Consider the following 17,797-nt stretch of genomic DNA (forward strand, 5'->3'; position numbering starts at 1 on the left):
CAATTACCGCACAAGAATGAAAGATGATGATCACATCAACAATACCCAACTGAAATGGCATAAAAGTTCTACTAAAGCTAGGTGCATGCTAAGCAACACACCGCAAGGCAGTTTAAAAGTACTACCAATCTCCCAAACAAAATTTGAGGAAAATTATTAAGTTCAGCCAACACAGTTTCATTTATGAACCATTTATTCCAACAATACTAACAATTCAGTAATGAAATATATTTCAAAGATTTTATAAAAATGAAGAATATTGCAACACTTTACAGTTAACATCCAATCATTTTTCCTTTTATTACAACAGTTTCACCAAAAGGGAAAATCAATCAAATACAATGATGAAGGGTTACTGTTTGACTTCCTGCAACCAGTCTGTGGGTATAGAAAGATAAACTGAACTTGTTTGAGGGCTTCATTAGAAGCTCAGCCACCTGGTTCTTTCCATCTACTCATAAATGTTTCAACATGATTTCACAATACAGAAATCTTTTCTCTATATGTTTTAGCTGCTGGTGACACACTGAGATTTTTGCTAGTTAGGATGCATTGACATTGTCCTTGTACAGTGTTTGAAGTTATTCTGGAATTTCAACTAACTCATTTTGTGTCCCAATCAAATTAAGACTATGTCTCCTTTACTTCCTGATGTAATTTCTGCCTCAGTTGTTAACATAGCCACTACCTTCTGCAACTGACATGTGCACAATTGATATTGCCCCATGAGAGTCCTTTGTCCCTAAGGCACTTGTTGAATGCCTATTCCACATGTCCCCATTGAAAGCAGCAACACTATAAACCAGCAATCTTCTTTTATATCACCAATAATACCATAGTTTTATGTGCAGTATGTAGAATATGGGGAATGCAGTCACTCACCTACATCAGATCAGTGTGTGGAGCACAGAAACGCTTAACAGAAAACATCATTCACATTAGCTTTCAAACACTAGCTCTTTTTATAGCTGCAGAATACACATTCTCGCACACAACCATGATGACTGCCAAATACATACTTGAATGTTTAAAGTGTGTTCTTTAAATATTGTAAGTAAAATTTCTCAATGTACTGTGTGTCAGTTCAGTTCTTTCAAATCAGTGACCATTCACACTGCACTTCTCCATATATATTCAATAGACTGTTAGTCTTATTTAGTAGGGGTCCCACACACTTGAGCAATATTCTATGATGGATCACACAAGTGATTTGTAGTCATTTCAGTTCGCAGACTGATTCCATTTCCATCATATTCTACCAGTAAAGCAAAGTCTGCTACTTGTTTTACCCATGACTTTGCCTTTGTGGCCATTCCATTTCATGTCCATACATCTAGGTATTTGTATGAGTTGGCAGATTCCAACTGTGTCACTAGTAAATATAGCAGTTGCCACAAGACATATTTTACTGCAGGGTTAACTGAACTAATGGCTACTTAATCCCAAAACATGTGATTCACTTTATCTCATATGCACTCATAATATATATTTTGCAACCACAAAATCTCAGCTATAACATATTTGACAATGGATATTTAATGAAGCGCTTAAAAACACAATTTCCAGCAACATAATGTCAGACATAGATGATACTCAATGACTAAATAATAAATAAAAACAAAAGTAGCAAAAAACTTAGTTCATATCTTGTCAACTCAACAACAGTTCCTCTTCTGGCTACGATAACGTTGCATGAAATGGTGCTCTCTATGTCAGGATAGCTAAATTTTCCTAAGTTTAAAATTTCCCTATTTGTTCATTTTTAATAGAATAGTTAAATTAACTTCCTTTTGCCAGTTAACCTAATTTTAGTCTATACCCTATGGTTTGAGAGTAAATTGGAGAAAGACAAAAGTAATGAGAAGTAGTAGAAATGAGAACAGCGAGAAGCTTAACATCAGGATTGACGGTCACGAAGTCAATGAAGTTAAGGAATTCTGCTACCTAGGCAGTAAAATAACCAATGATGGACGGAGCAAGGAGGACATCAAAAGCAGACTCGCTATGGCAAAAAAGGCATTTCTGGCCAAGAGAAGTCTACTAATATCAAATACGGCCTTAATTTGAGGAAGAAATTTCTGAGGATGTACGTCTGGAGTACAGCATTGTATGGTAGTGAAACATGGACTGTGGGAAAACTGGAACAGAAGAGAATCGAAGCATTTCAGATGTGGTGCTATAGACAAATGTTGAAAAGTAGGTGGACTGATAAGGTAAGGAATGAGGAGGTTCTATGCAGAATCGGAGAGGAAAGGAATATGTGGAAAACACTGATAAGGAGAAGGGACAGGATGATAGGACATCTGCTAAGACATGAGGGAATGACTTCCATGGTATTAGATGGAGCTGTAGAGGGCAAAAACTGTAGAGGAAGACAGAGATTGGAATACGTCAAGCAAATAATTGAGGACGTAGGTTGCAAGTGCTACTCTGAGGTGAAGAGGTTAGCACAGGAAAGGGATTCATGGCGGGCCACATCAAACCAGTCAGTAGACTGATGACGAAAAAAAAAAAAAAAACAAAAAAAAGACCTTTAACAACTAATCTGACTTGTAAGCAAGAACTTCCAGCAGCTGCAAGCAGGGGCACCCACAGGTTTTCATGTCGGTAGGGGTACAACATTCCTCTCACGTCTATGATATAGATAATTCATGAACATTGTTGTCTGCTAATTATTTTCTCCTATTAGTTTCTACAGTACACTTTTAGTATGTAGTCAATGCTATAAATTAATTGGATATATAGCAAAACCATTTTCTACATTCTCAGGTTGCCACCATTAATGATATTTTCTGTTGGTCACATCATGTGCTCTGTTCTCTTAACAAATTATTTTCTTGCCATTACAAATTTCATATGGATAAGATTTCCCATGTTGTGTGGTTTTGAACAAATATCTCACACTTCAACATAGACTTTCAAATCAATTTATGTAGGCACTGCATTGTGTTCCCACTCACACACAACCTATCAGGTTGTACAAATGTTCATTTTTAAGATTTTACTTCCTTTTTTATATGTTTGTGTTTAATATTGATTTGAGGCACAGTTCATTCTTTTAATGTTAGAAAAACTGGGCAACACATGTGTCTCTAAGAAAAATGCAACAAAGTTGCTCAAGAACATATTGCTACAAGTTGCAAATAAATTAGTGGTTCATTTGCTTACCATCATTGTTGCATAACATACTGTTGTTATCTTGTAACATATATGAATATCAAAACAAAAGTATTGATATTTTGTATTGAAGTTGTGCCTGACATTATGTTCATTTGTGAAATATGGATATTTATATGTCTAACAATAAAAAATCAAGGATGGAATGTAACAATATAATGAAAAGGAAAGTTGTTACTTACCATATAGTGGAGACGCTGAGTTGCAGATAGGCACAACAAAAAGACTGACACAAATAAAGCTTTCAGCCAGTAAGGCCTTCATCCAGTAAGGCTTTTGACTTTCGATGAAGGCCTTACTGGCTGAAAGCTTTCTTTGTAACAGTCTTTTTTTGTGCCTATCAACAACTCAGCATACCCGCCATATGGTAAGCAGCAACTTTCCCTTTCATAATATTGTTATATTTGTATGTCTATTCCTTAGATTAGTTCTTGGAATGAAAGGAGATTATCAAACAAATCATTCCAGTTGTTTCAGCAAATGTTCAGAGATTATCTAACTACAAGCATGTTTTCTGGCTACAGAGGCTCCCTTACTTTCGAGACTCCATGATTGCTGACAGTCATACACTGCAATTTATTGTTATACAACAGTTACTGACATCTGCAAGTAATGAGATATCCTTCTTGTAACTGTAGTTCCAATCCCCTATTCAGTTTTTCAGTAATCATGTTCACTTTCTTATTAATGTTTGAGGGAGTGAATATGAGATTACCTATAAATTACAGCATAGAATTTTGTCCATATTTTCATGCCAAAGGAAAATTTGGAAATGACCAAATGTGATATCAAATTGACCATCTTGAGGGCAAGCTTTGCAAAATTGAGTTTATTTTCTTGAAATTATTCTGGGTAATTAAGAAAATATTAATGAGTAATTTGAGGGAAAACAGAAATATTTCACAATCAGCTGCTGCTAGATACGTAAAGGAAGTGTAAAATCAGCTGTAATGGTAGCCTCTCAGGTCAGGAGATGAGTGATCATCGAGGTTGGGCAGGTGAGGTTGTGACATTACAAGTGTCGCAGTCTGAGCTCTGAGGGCTATTGAGTGTTTCATGCCTAAAGGTACCAGTGAAACAGAAATATCTGTAATAAAATTTCATTAAGATGATTGCGGAAGTGGATATTGTCTTCTCTAGTGTGCAAGAAATGGGTTGGGCTGCTCACTCAGGCACAGCATGGAATGCCAGACACAGCACTCTGGCAGCTCACATAGCTTACAGCAGATCAGGTGCCCTGCCTGACAGCAAGGCAGTGTGAGGAACAAGGAGCATCGGCCAGTGATGCACCTCTATGAATAGAATGGGCCTCGGGACTCTCAAAGCTGGTGATCTTAAACCAGTATCCACAGAATTTCAGGAGGATGGCACACTTATATGCTGGAAGGTAACAATCAGGTGCCCATGCTGCAAACAGAAGATGTCAGTTTGCAGTCAGTTGGTTTGGCCCTCCACCAGCCAAAGGCCCACTGATCTGCATCTTCTATCAGTCACAGCTGTAACTCATTGGAGAGGAAGTGTGAAGTGGTCAAGATCAATCACAGATGGTAGGCTGGAGTCTTGTAGTTGAAGTCTTCAAACAAGCAGCATGCAGCACATCAGAGTTCATCAGTAGAGATAAACTAGAACTAGTAAGATAATCATTCTGTCAGGATCAGTGATGCAGATGGAATGACAAGACTCTGAGGATATCTGCATCAGTGGTATTTAAAACCAGAAATTAGTCTAGAATGCCTAAGAACAGTGGAGTTTGGATGTTGCATGTTACAATTCAATATTTTAGGATTTGCTGAAGAGCATTCTGCATGCTGTCATACTGTACCATTTGCACTGTGTTCTATGGCTTTGTTCACTGTATGGCATATGATTAGGGAGTAGCCTCGAGTTTGCAATATTGACACGCTTAGTATGCTCTGGATTATGATTGTGACACTCAATCTGACTTGGTCTTTTTCTTTTACTGTCTGTGCCAAGCAATTGCTCTAAAAATTTATTATTGTGCCCAGGAACAGTGTCACTATCCAGCATCCTTTCCTTACTCAAAACATTCATCCCATATCCTATGTTGATGTTACCCTAGAACAACTTTGTATAATAGGCTATATTTAAAAAGGTTTATGTTTAGAAATTATTGTTTAGAACTCGTGAGGCTGGGTTTTACTGCTCAGTTCCACTCTATTCATTAAAATTTAGTTTAAATCTCTAATTCTATAACCATCTAACTGTTATTATGACAAGTAAGTCTACCTCTTATTGTTTTTATATGGTGTCTAGCCATTCCATGGAGGTCTGATTGGATGGTTGGTCTGAAGGACTGCCAGCTGTTTGCCTAAAGTGTAGGCAAAGCATCCATGTTGCTATAAGAAACACTTATATGCTAGTCGTAAGAACACTTACAATAGTAACATTCTGATGGTATTATTATTATTATTATTATTTTTAATTTGGAATATGTGTAAAAATCTTTTCTGTAACAATACATACCTTTTCTTCTGTAATTAGCTCATTGACTGCATGTAGGCGTTCTGTATACACATTGTCATTAGAAAGATTGCATTCTGGATATGTAGGATGCTTGAAAGGTTTAACAACATTGGTGTTGAAACTTAATCATGGTCATACTGGTAATGTTTTGCAGATAAAACTTCATGCAGATACATGAGGTATTTTTTATATTTTTTTAGCTACATTACCTCTTAAATATCATATAAATTCTATAATATGACCAGTGATGAAAAAAAAAAAAAAAAAAAAAAATCAGAGTTCAAGTTCGTTTTGCTGACCCTTCCACTCAGTTTTTTTATTACCGAGGCCAACCAGCTCTCTGGCTGATAATGCTGAGCTACCATGCTGGCAAAAACCACTTGACCACCATCAATTCTATATTACAGCCCCTGTGCACAGATACATAAGCCACGTAATAGACAAATAAAACTTCTCATCCAGTTTTCTTGGAATTGTACATTGTGCTTTTTAGTGACCTGATAAAGGTGTACAAGATTTGAAGTAAATCTGTGGTCCCAATATTGTGGTCTTCCCTTCTTAGTTTGCACCTTGATAAGCTCGTAAGGTTTGCAACACACCTACTTTCAGTGTCTAGTTATTCACTAATGCTATACCAACCTTAGCAGCTTGCTGGTCAGGAATCCCTGTCATAGATATAAACTTGGAAAATGGTCAGTGATGGTTAATATGTATTTATTGACAGGTGTGTTTCTGTTGAATGGGCCAAAAATATCAAGCCCTATTATTTCAAATGGTTGTGATCTGTCAGGCAACCTCTGAAGAGGCATCTTTTTATGGCTGAAAACTGCCGCTGTGTGTATAGTATGCCATTCCACACATATGCATCCACATTACATTTCCTTATACACCACCAAAACTTTTCAGCTGCTCTACTACCAGTTGCTCTTCATTTCCCGTGGCCTGACAAAATTTGATCATATGCCTGTTGTAGCACTTCTTTCCTTGTGACAGCACAACCACTACATATGGTCTGCATTACACAGATCTGTAAAGTAGGTGTCTGTGCTCTGTGAATTATGGCTGTGACCTAAATTCTACCGGCCGCAGTGGTCTTGCGGTTCTAGGTGCTGCAGTCCGGAACCGCAGGACTGCTACGGTTGCAGGTTCGAATTCTGCCTCGGGCATGGATGTGTGTGATCTCCTTAGGTTAGTTAGGTTGAAGTAGTTCTAAGTTCTAGGGGACTTATGACCTAAGATGTTAAGTCCCATAGTGCTCAGAGCCATTTGAACCATTTGAACTTAAATTCCTTACATTCCACATCAGCTGCCTGCTGTGCCTGTCAGCCACATTTCCCAAGCATTTCCAACACTAAAACCTTGTGGCTCAAAATATGTGTGTTTGCATGTTTTTCCCATGTTTGTGAACAACTGATTAATTGAACTGCTCAATTAAGAGCCTACCTGGGTAATCTGCTAGAGGATGCCTTCAAGCCCAATAACAACTTTAAGGAAGTATGATTCACTAGCACTTTGAATTTCTTTTCATACAGGTAAGACACATGATCCCACAGATCACTGCTAACATTTAATTCTGTGTGGTATAGTAATAAAAAATATCACTATGTCCTAAGTTTTGTGAAGGATTTGCCACAGCATTCTGTTCCTATCACTATCCTAACTTGAAACTCAACCAAGAGCACTATTCCTAGCATCACAAGAAAAGATGAATTTGTTGTTAAAATCTGGAAACACCAGTCTCTGATTAATGCTTTTTTTTAATGCATGAAAGGTAGACTCACACTTTGTCAACTACTTAAATTTAATCCCTTTCCTCAACAAATGATTTAACAGTTCAGCAGTTTATGCAAGTTCTTTAAGAAATTTTTGGTAACAATAAACTATAATATCATCAAGATACAACATACACTATCTAGGCTCAGAAAGCATTATAACTATTTGTTTTGTTTATGGAGTTACAAATGCAGAAACTGCTGATACTAAATGGAGTTTGGTGTGTACACTCTCCTCACTAGTGACATGGCCCATGTACTAGTGGCGAGTCTGTGCAAAATTAAATTTGTTAATACTTAGCATGAGATGTAGGCCCACCCAGCTAGCCCCACAGTCTATCACAATGCTCCCCAAGTGGAAAGACATGCCAGTCCCCAGCACGAATCTACCCAGTGGATTAGTGACAAGGTCCAGTGTGCTGGCCAGCCTGTGGATGGTTTTTAAGGCAATTTTCCATCTGCCATGGTGAACACGGGCTGATTCCCCTTATTCCACCTCAGTTACACTATGTCAGTGATTGCTGTGCAAGCACTGTCTCCACATAAGTGTACACCATAATTACTCTACCATGCAAACATTTGGGGTTACACTCATCTGGTACGAGACATTCTCGGGGTGCGTTCCATTGGGGGCTAAACCAAGCAATAATCATGGGTTCGGTGTGGGGCAGTAGTGGGCTGGGTGGACTGCTGTGACCTGTTGTGGGGTTGTGAACCACTGAGGACTGCAGTGGGATGAAGCCTCTCCATCATTTCTCAAGGACCCCGGTTCAAAATACAATACACACAATAGCGCGAGACATACTTCTCTTAGTCTATTATCTAGTTCCTTCAAGCTTTTCACATGTTTGTCCACATCCTCTGAAGGAACTATAATATCTTCAAGATACAACATGCACTCCCAGGTTTTAGAATGTGTGAAACTCCATGTAGCAATCTCTGAAATGTGGCTGATGCATTTTTAATGGCATCCGGCAATAATGAAATTGCTCTCATGGGAACAAAAAAGCTGTTTTAGGTTTATCCTTGAGTACTATCCCCATGTGGTGGTACCTGCTATACAAACCCTTTGTAGTGAAGTACTTGCATTTGTCTGATTTGCAACTGTCTCTATGATATCTGGTATTTGACATTTGCGATAGCTTACTTGCAGTCCCAACAAAAGTTATATTTCTTGGTGCCATCCATTGACTTTTTTGTGGCCAGGACAACAGGTGCTCACTATAGACTGTCATTGGTTTTTTTGGAATTCTTGACAGTTGGTGGTCAATACATTATTTCATGATCTGCTGGCATGCGATATTGTTTCTAATGAACTGTAATATTACTTCCTAATAGTATGTGATACTGGGTAATAGAAGACACAGGTGATGGACAATGGGCATCAAAAAATCCTTCAACTGTAACAACAGTGCTTCCATATAGTGACGTGTGGTTAGTATTGTACTAATTCACAAATCGTGGGCAGGACTACAACAAAACCAATTACTTCTGATTAGCGTAACATGAGGTTGCATTTAATAGCTGCCTATCCTGTCCAAAGATAGTTATCCTGTCAAAGAAATTTCCACCTGAGAATGTGTACTAATTTTTTATGCCAAGCAGTATAAACGGGACTAACTTTTTTTTGCAAGCGTCATCTCACACAATTTAGCAAACTGTTATTGAAAGTGGCAACATTTTGCCTTAAACAAAATGAACTATTTTTACACTCAATACCACATGCACTCAACACTAATGTATTCTTTCCCATCAAAAAATATTTTCAAATAGTTCTTACGAAAGAATCAGGATTCATACATTATCAGAGAACAATTTCACCACATAAGGTATTGTTTGCTCCATATTTAAAGATTACTCATAATATAAGTCAAATTTACGATTTTTTGGGTGGGTTCTGGGGCACCAATGCACAACTACTATTGCAAAAATTGATCATTAAGATTCTTGTGTCTCAAGTTGTTTGATTTAAAACTGCCGCTGCAATATTTCACTAAGATGCCAACATAAGACAGTCACTTATCAATTCTGGTTCAGGCATTGTTTCACTCTCAACAAATAATATATATATTAAAATGATTAATGAAAAATCTCATATAAAGATGTGAAACAAATACTAACAAAGAGATAGAGGGGCTGGCCAGTACTTACCTCAGCTCAGTACAGCCAATGAAACACAACATAAAATTAACGTTCCCAGCTTTCGGAACTTAGTTCCTTCATCAAGGAGGAGAGAGGGGAAAGAAAGGGAAGAAGGGAAAGTGGATTCAGTTACTCACAAACCAGGTTATGAAGCAACAGCTAAAGGAAAACAGGTAGGGTAGCAAGGATGGAGGATTGGTTGTCAGAGCAAAGCCAAAGATATTCTACTGTAAGTACTGTTCCAGCTTCAAACCAAAGAGGATGCATACAGAAGTAAAGAGGTATATAGTATAAAGATAAATACAACTATGTAGGATGAAAAGATGCTGGAATGGCTAAAGAGGAAAGGTAAAGAGGAGAAGCCTGTAGAGTAGATGGGAGTGAGGTTGTTTAACGTAGGTTCAGTCCAGGGGGATGGCAGGATGAAAGGATGTGTTGGAGTGCAAGTTCCCATCTACATAGTTCTGAGGGACTGGTGTTGGGTGGCACATATGGTGTAGCAGGTTCCTAGGTCCCTAGAATTATGCTGGAGGGCATGCTCTGCTATTGGATATTGGACATCTCCTAGGCGGACAGTTCGTCTGTGTCCGTTCATGCGCTCAGCCAGTTTAGTTGTTGTCATACCGATGTAAAAGGCTGTGCAGTGCAGGCATGTCAGCTGATAAATGACTTGTGTTGTTTCACATGTGGCCCTGCCTTGAATTGTGTATGTTTTACCAGTAGCGGGGCTGGAGTAGGTGGTTGTGGGGGGATGCATGGAGCAGGCTTTGCAGCGGGGCCAGTTACAGGGGTAGGGACTGCTGGATAGAGAAGGTAGTCTGGGAATATTATAGGGTTTGACAAGGATATTACAGAGGTTAGGGGGCCGATGAAAGGCAACTCTGGGTGGTGTGGGGAGAATTTTGTCAAGGGATGATCTCATTTCAGGGGTTGACTTGAGAAAGTCATATCCCTGCAGAGTAATTTGTTGATGTATTCGAGGCCAGGATAATATTGGGTGACACAGGGGATGCTTCTGTGTGATCTTGGGGTAGGAACATTGTTGTTGGAAGGGGAGGAATGTATTGCTTGGGAGATCTGTTTGGGGACAAGGTGTGCAGGATAGTTGTGGGAGAGGAAAGCACTGGTCAGGTTATTGGTGTAATTGTTGAGGGATTCGTCACTGGAGCAGATACGTTTGCCACGAGTACCTAGGCTGTAGGGAAGGGAGTGTTTGATGTGGAATGGATGGCAGCTGCCAAAGTGAAGGTACTCTTGTTGGTTTGTGGGTTTGATGTGGACAGAGGTGTGGATGTGAGCTTCAACAAGATGAAGGTCAACATCCAGGAAGGTGACTTGGGTTTTGGAGAAGGACCAGGTGAAATTCAGATTCGAAAATGAGTTGAGTTTATGGAGGAAATTAAGGAGTGTTTCTTCACCATGAGTTTAGACCACAAAGATGTCATCTATAAACCTACACCAGGCCAGGGGAAGCAACTTTGGGTCTTCAGGAAAGCCTCCTCCATGCGGCCCATGAAGAGGAACGTATATTTTCTGTTGTGTTTTATGTATCTATCAGCTGTACTGAGCTGAGGTAAGTACTGGCCAGCCCCTCTATCTCTTTGTTAGTATTTGTTTCACATATTTATATGAGATTTTTCATTAATCATTTAGATCACCTATATGGTCCACATCCTTCATTGTATTGTCCCTTTTGTTAGATATCACTTACATCTGTCATCTAAACAATTTCTCTTCTTCAGTGGTTTATATATACATAAATAAATATTTTCGACACTGACTGTACTAGTTTCATTTTCCTCCTATTACCTTGTTCTGTTTATAGTCCACTTCTCTTTATTTATTTATTGATTTATTTATTTAATATTCCATAGTCTGCTTGCGTCTGTGTATGTGCGGATAGATATGTGTGTGTGTGTGTGTGTGTGTGAGTGTACACATGTCCTTTTTTCCCCCTACGGTAAGTCTTTCTGCTCCCGGGATTGGAATGACTCCTTACCCTCTCCCCTAAAACCCACATCCTTTCGTCTTTCCCTCTCCTTCCCTCTTCCCTGAAGAAGCAACCATTCATTGCGAAAGCTAGAAATTTTGTGTGTGTGTTTGTGTGTTATATAATTGTGCCTGTCTACCGGTGCTTTCCCACTTGGTAAGTCTGGGAATCTTTGTTTTTAATATATTTTTCCCATGTGGAAGTTTCCTTCTATTTTATTTACAATACAAAAAGAGTTACTCTAATTCTGAAAATGTATAATAGTCCAACATTTGTTACAGTCTCATTGCAGATGATCCCAAAATCAGCAAGTTCTCTTGTATAGCCCTGAGGCATGGCAACTCATGTCCAGAAAGACACCTCACGTGTGTCATGTATAATTTATCATAATTGTGTCTGATCTTGCACAGGTCAATATGTTCAAAATGCTATACCAGAGTTATTTTCAGACTGAAATGAGTGTCGCTGTGATCTACAATAGCCAGAAAATTATGCAATGAATCAAAAAGATCACCTACATGATATAAAAATAGTTCTCATTCACCATGCTTCATTCTAATGTGCAGGTTACCAGGCAAGTGAAGCTGATTGCAGTGATGTTGATGTGACAACTAGTTGAGATGATGTCAGATGCCATGAAGATCAATTCTGGATGCCAGCTGAGGCAGTGGTGGGTGTCATGACACTTTTGTACATCAGCTGTAAAGACCATCCTTAAGTCAGGAGGTCAGTGGGTGTCACGGTTGGACAGGTGAAACAATGACATTATAAGTGTCATATGCTGAGCTGTTGAGGGCTTCAGCCTTATGCCCAAAGGTGTCAGTGAAGCAGCAGTGTCTGTAATATCATCTTATTAACATTGTGACAACAATGAATATTGTCATCTCTGGCACTCAGAAAATTGGCTAGGTTGCTTGCTCAGGCATTGGCGAGGAATGCTAGACACTACACTCTGCCAGCTCACATAGCTTTTCGCATGTCAGACGGACTGCCTGTCAGCAAGGCAGACTAGATGTGGTAGCAGGGGACAACAAGGTGGCCTGAGTATTTACCTCTGTGAATATGATGGGCGTCCATGCTCTTGAAGACAGATGTACACTTAAGACTGTACAAGCAGTATCTTTTGGATCATGGTTGCCACAAAGGTGGGAGCACAGGGCTACCTCAGCACCCACAGCATACAGCTAGAAAGGTGGTTCACCTTCAGCCTTAGAGACAGTATTTAGATGCCCACCCAGCAAGAAAAGGATGGCAGGTTGCAGTCAGTCATTTGGCTCTTCAACAGAGGAAGTCTCGGTAGGTCCACAGCTGCCCACTGGCAGTCATACCACTTGACAATGTCCAAGGAGTGCTTGGCCAAAAGCTCATGTAGTTTTAAGCAATTGAGGTGGTTGAAAACCCTAGAACATTTTATTCAGTACTTTCCATTATTAATCTTTGACTCATTGTGACTACCTTCTCTATATTAAAAACAAAGATTCCAAGACTTACCAAGCGGGAAAGCGCCAGCAGACAGGCACATGAACAAAACACACAAACACACACACAGAATTACTAGCTTTCGCAACCGATGGTTGCTTCTTCAGGAAGGAGAGGGAAAGACGAAAGGATGTGGGTTTTAAGGGAGAGGGTAAGGAGTCATTCCAATCCCGGGAGTGGAAAGACTTCCCTTAGAGGGAAAAAAAGGACAGGTGTACACTCGCACACACACACACATATCCATCCACACATACACAGACACAAGCAGACATTTGTAAAGGCAAAGAGTTCGGGCAGAGATGTCAGTCGAGGCGGAAGTACAGAAGCAAAGAAGTTGTTGAAAGACAGGTGAGATATGAGTGGCGGCAACTTGAAATTAGTGGAGGTTGAGGCCTGGCGGATATCGAGAAGAGAGGATACATTGAGGGGCAAGTTCCCATCTCTGGAGTTCGGATAGGTTGGTGTTGGTGGAAAGTATCCAGATAACCCAGACAGTGTAACACTGTGCCAAGATGTGCTGGCCGTGCACCAAAGCATGTTTAGCCACATGGTGATCCTCATTACCAACAAACACTGTCAAAGACTATTTGCTATACAGTTTTTAGTGGTTGTGAATATATACTATCCCTATAAATGTATAGAGACATTGGAAATCACTGAAAACTGTGATAAACCTTTTTCTTTATGACTCCCACATCTCTTCTTTCAGTATATGCATTCTTGTATCTTCTTAACTTGAGTTTAATATCAGGTAATTAATTTCTTCTAATGTAAAGTGAAGTTACGTGGTTGTATCTATTTTTGCCTCTGTGCTACTCTTTCAGGTGCAATTGTCCTTAGGATATAGTTTTTCACTTATGTTTTTATGTGAGTAGTTGTGAATTTACTAAACACTGTGTGTTTTAATCAATCCAGTTTGTCCTGAGCATATCTCCTGAGAATGTGAAACCAAACCTGAGAAGTGGGGGTGAAATCTTGAAGAGGCCACTTTCTTCAGGAAAACATGAATATGATACAAAGGAGGAATTGTGGCCACTAGGAGAACCAGTATCAAAACTTGAAGCTCTTTTCCAGTGTTCTGGTAAGTGGCCAACTAGTAATTTAAAGTGTTCTAGACCTTGTATGAAAATACATGCTATCAACATAGTGATAATGTAGGGAAAGAAAAGGAAGAACACTGAAATTTTCAGTGGCTGTATTACTTGTTACAGTTGACAAATCTCGTATAAGGAAAGGCTTCTGCTACTGAGAACATTCTCTCTTGAACTTTTAAACAATAAACCAATTATGTGCACTTTTCTGGAATAATCTCTCTTAAGACTGCACAAGCATGTAAATAAGAAGGAAGTTCAAAATTATACTTAAAATTTATTGTACCTATATGGTTCTCATGGATCTTCATACAAAATGTAGCTCATTGAAAACATGGCTTGTTGAAAACAATAATTGTCTAGGCAGTACAATCAAGTCACTCCTAAAATCTGAACACTTCTATTTTCTCTTTATTCACCATTCCTTTTATTTTCTTTGTCTAATATGTCAGCATAAGTTCAGAAATCAGTTTCCATTATGATACATTTTAGCATAGAGTAGATTAGATTAGATAAGAGATTAGATTTATTATTCATTCGATAGACCCATAAAAGAGGGAATACTTCTGGGTGTGGAACATGTCAGATAAACATATTACAAAAATCTAATTAGAAAAACATGAGTTTCATTAATTTTAATGATCATCAGTCAACAAACAGTAAAATTATGTACATGAATTAAATTTAAACTTCTAATATTTACATGTTTAATACTTACATCTGCTTTCACTAAATCCATCATCAGACATTTGCTAGTTTCTTGGCTATTACAACCAAGTATTGTGAAAAATTAAAGTAAATTATTCATTTCAGTGATCCTCAGTTAAGAACAGTCAGATTATGTAGAAGATTTAAAATTAAACTTACACTATTTACAGACTTAAGACTTACATCCATCATTCACACAGTAGGTAGCTACTTGGTGGTTACAACCAAGTATTGTCAAAAATTAAAGTATAATAATTTTTCATTAAAATGGTCTACTGCACTTGTTGAGAAACTCATGGATGGAATAGAAGGAGTTGCCCACCAAAAATTCTTTTAAATTATTTTTAAATTGTGCCTTGTCTGAAACTAAACTCTTAATGATTGCTGGTAACTTATTGAAAATATACATTGCTGAATACTGGACACCGTTCTGGACAAGAGTATGTGATTTTAAATCTTTACATACATTGTTCTTATTCCTAGTATTGATACTGTGTACTAAGCAATGTTGGAAAAAGAAATGTATTATTTTCAACAAACTTCACCAATGAATAAATATACTTAGAAGTTGTGCTTAATATGCCCAATTCTTTGAATAGGTTTTGACATGATGTTCGTGGATTTACACTAGTCATTACTCTTTTTGTACACTTCTGTACTCTAAAAATTTTTTCTTTGTTTGTGGAGTTACCCCAAATATGATACCATATGACATAATGGAGTGAAAATAAGCATAATATGCCAGTTTTTTTATAGCTCATATGTCTGATATCATTCAAATTGCAAACACAGACGTGTTTAGGCACTTTAGCAGTTCGTTAGTATGTTGCTCCTAACTGAATTTATTATCAAGTTGTAATCCCAAGAATTTTACACTCTCATTTTCTCCTATTTCCATGCATCATATTTTATGCACACATAAGAAGGAAATCTCTTGGAAGTTCTGAACTGCATATAGTGGGTTTTGTCAAAGTTTAATGACAGTGAATTGACTATGAACCACTTATTAACTTCAATAAAAGTTTGATTAGCTGCCCTTTCTAAATTTATATTTGATTTACTATTTATTGCAATGTTCGTATCATCTGCAAATAAGACAAACTTGGCATCTGGTAATGTAACAGATGACAGGTCATTAATATACACAAAAAACAGTAGTGGACCTAGTATGGAACCTTGGGGAACACGATATGTAATTTCTTCCCAGTCAGATGATGTCTGATTGCCTACTCTTGAAGTGTTTACATATTGACACCCTTTGTTTTTTATTAGTAAGATATGACTTAAACCACTTGGCAGCACTATCAGTGATGCCATAATATTTTAATTTACTTAAAAGATGCTGTGATTCACACAGTCAAACACCTTTGACAGGTTACAGAATATGCCAGTTGCCTCTAATTTGTTGTCCAATGAATTAAGGACATTTTTGCTGTAAGTGTAAATAGCTTTCTCAATATCAGGAACCTTAAGCAACCCAAACTGTGACTTTGGCAGTATGTTGTTTCCCCTAAGGTGCTTAAGTAGGTGCTTGAACATAAAATTTTCAAAGATTTTTGAAAAAGCTGGCAAAATGTGAGATTGGTCGGTAATTTGATGGCATTTCTTTGTCCCCTTTCTTGTGGAGAGGTATAACTTCAGCTTATTTAAGCCAGCCCAGGACTGTTCCTGTGACAAGTGACTGATTATACAAATAACTTAAGATATGACTAAGCTTACATGAACACTCTTTTATTAACTTTGTTGATATGTTATCATAACTACTAGAATGCTTTGATTTCAAGGACTTTATGGTGGATTCTATTTCTTTGGGTGAAGTAAATGTCAATTCCATTTTACTGAGATTGCTTGTGTACACTGCTCTTAGATATTCCATTGCATTATTTACTGAACCTGACAACCCCATGCTATTAGCAACAGAGACAAAATACTTGTTTAAATGATTTGCAACACAACATGCATTTGTTACCAGGGTTACATTTATTTTTAGAGCTGTATGTTCCTCTTCATTTCTGGCTCTACCTGTCTCTGACTTAACTATATCTCATATTGTTTTTATTTTATTTCTGGGTGTATTTATCTTCTCATAATGCAGGTGTTTAGATTTCTGGATAACCTTCTTAAATATTTTGCAGTACTTTTGTAATGAAGTATAATGCTAGTATCAAAGGTGTCCCTATGTATCAGACAGTGTTTTCTTTTAGTCTCATGTGATATCTTTATCCCTTGTGTGATCTATGATTTCTTATTAGACTTCTGCTTACTTTGAGTTACCTTCAGGGGAAATCAATTTTCAAATAAGGTGCTAACTTTATTAAAGAATGTTTTGTATTTTCCATTTGTGTCTTGGATGCTGTAAACATGCATTCAATTAATTTCTTTGAGCAATCTCCTAAATTTCTCAGCTTTTGACTGTTTTTTTTTGACCTTCTGCACTCCGTTCTGATAGATGTTTTACCCTGACAATTTTCGAAATTTAATGTTAGGTGTAGCATGTCATTTTTTTTTTTGAAATTTAGAAAAATTTATTCAAACAGTTTTCTTCAACTATGATTACACCTCACACTCTATTTAAGTAGGCAGACCTGTTTCAAAAAATACAGTTGATGTGAAATAGTAGCCAGCAACATCTCAACACTGAACATATTTTCAACACCTAATTATTTACTGTTTTTCCTATATCTATTGCTCCAAGATATGTTTCATCACAAAAATCTTTAGCTGTAAAGATCCTCCCTTAATAGATCATCCCTTATTTTCAACACTGAAAATTTTAATTTTAAATAACATTGATTTTGAGTGTAAATGATTTTATGTAAATGTTTTCATATGCAATGTACATAGACAAATGTCAAGAAAGGAATCTTCACACAAATTATTAATTATTCACTTAACTTGCAAATGTTGTCAGCATTCAAGGGTGGCAACTGTTTAATCTTAATATGAATCATTAG

The 17,797-nt window shown here is 37.7% G+C and overlaps 1 protein-coding gene across 1 annotated transcript in view; it reads left to right on the forward strand.

The window, feature by feature from the left end:
- The window catches only part of LOC126284101 (xanthine dehydrogenase-like), a 301,701-nt gene that overhangs the window by 147,946 nt on the left and 135,958 nt on the right, over positions 1 to 17,797 (forward strand). Inside the window, exon 12 of the mRNA XM_049982754.1 lies at positions 13,960 to 14,125. Coding sequence (XP_049838711.1) covers positions 13,960 to 14,125 — 166 coding nt within the window. The remainder of the gene's footprint in view (positions 1 to 13,959; positions 14,126 to 17,797) is intronic.

This window comes from Schistocerca gregaria, chromosome 8, assembly GCF_023897955.1.
Source record: "Schistocerca gregaria isolate iqSchGreg1 chromosome 8, iqSchGreg1.2, whole genome shotgun sequence".
NCBI lineage: Eukaryota > Metazoa > Arthropoda > Insecta > Orthoptera > Acrididae > Schistocerca > Schistocerca gregaria.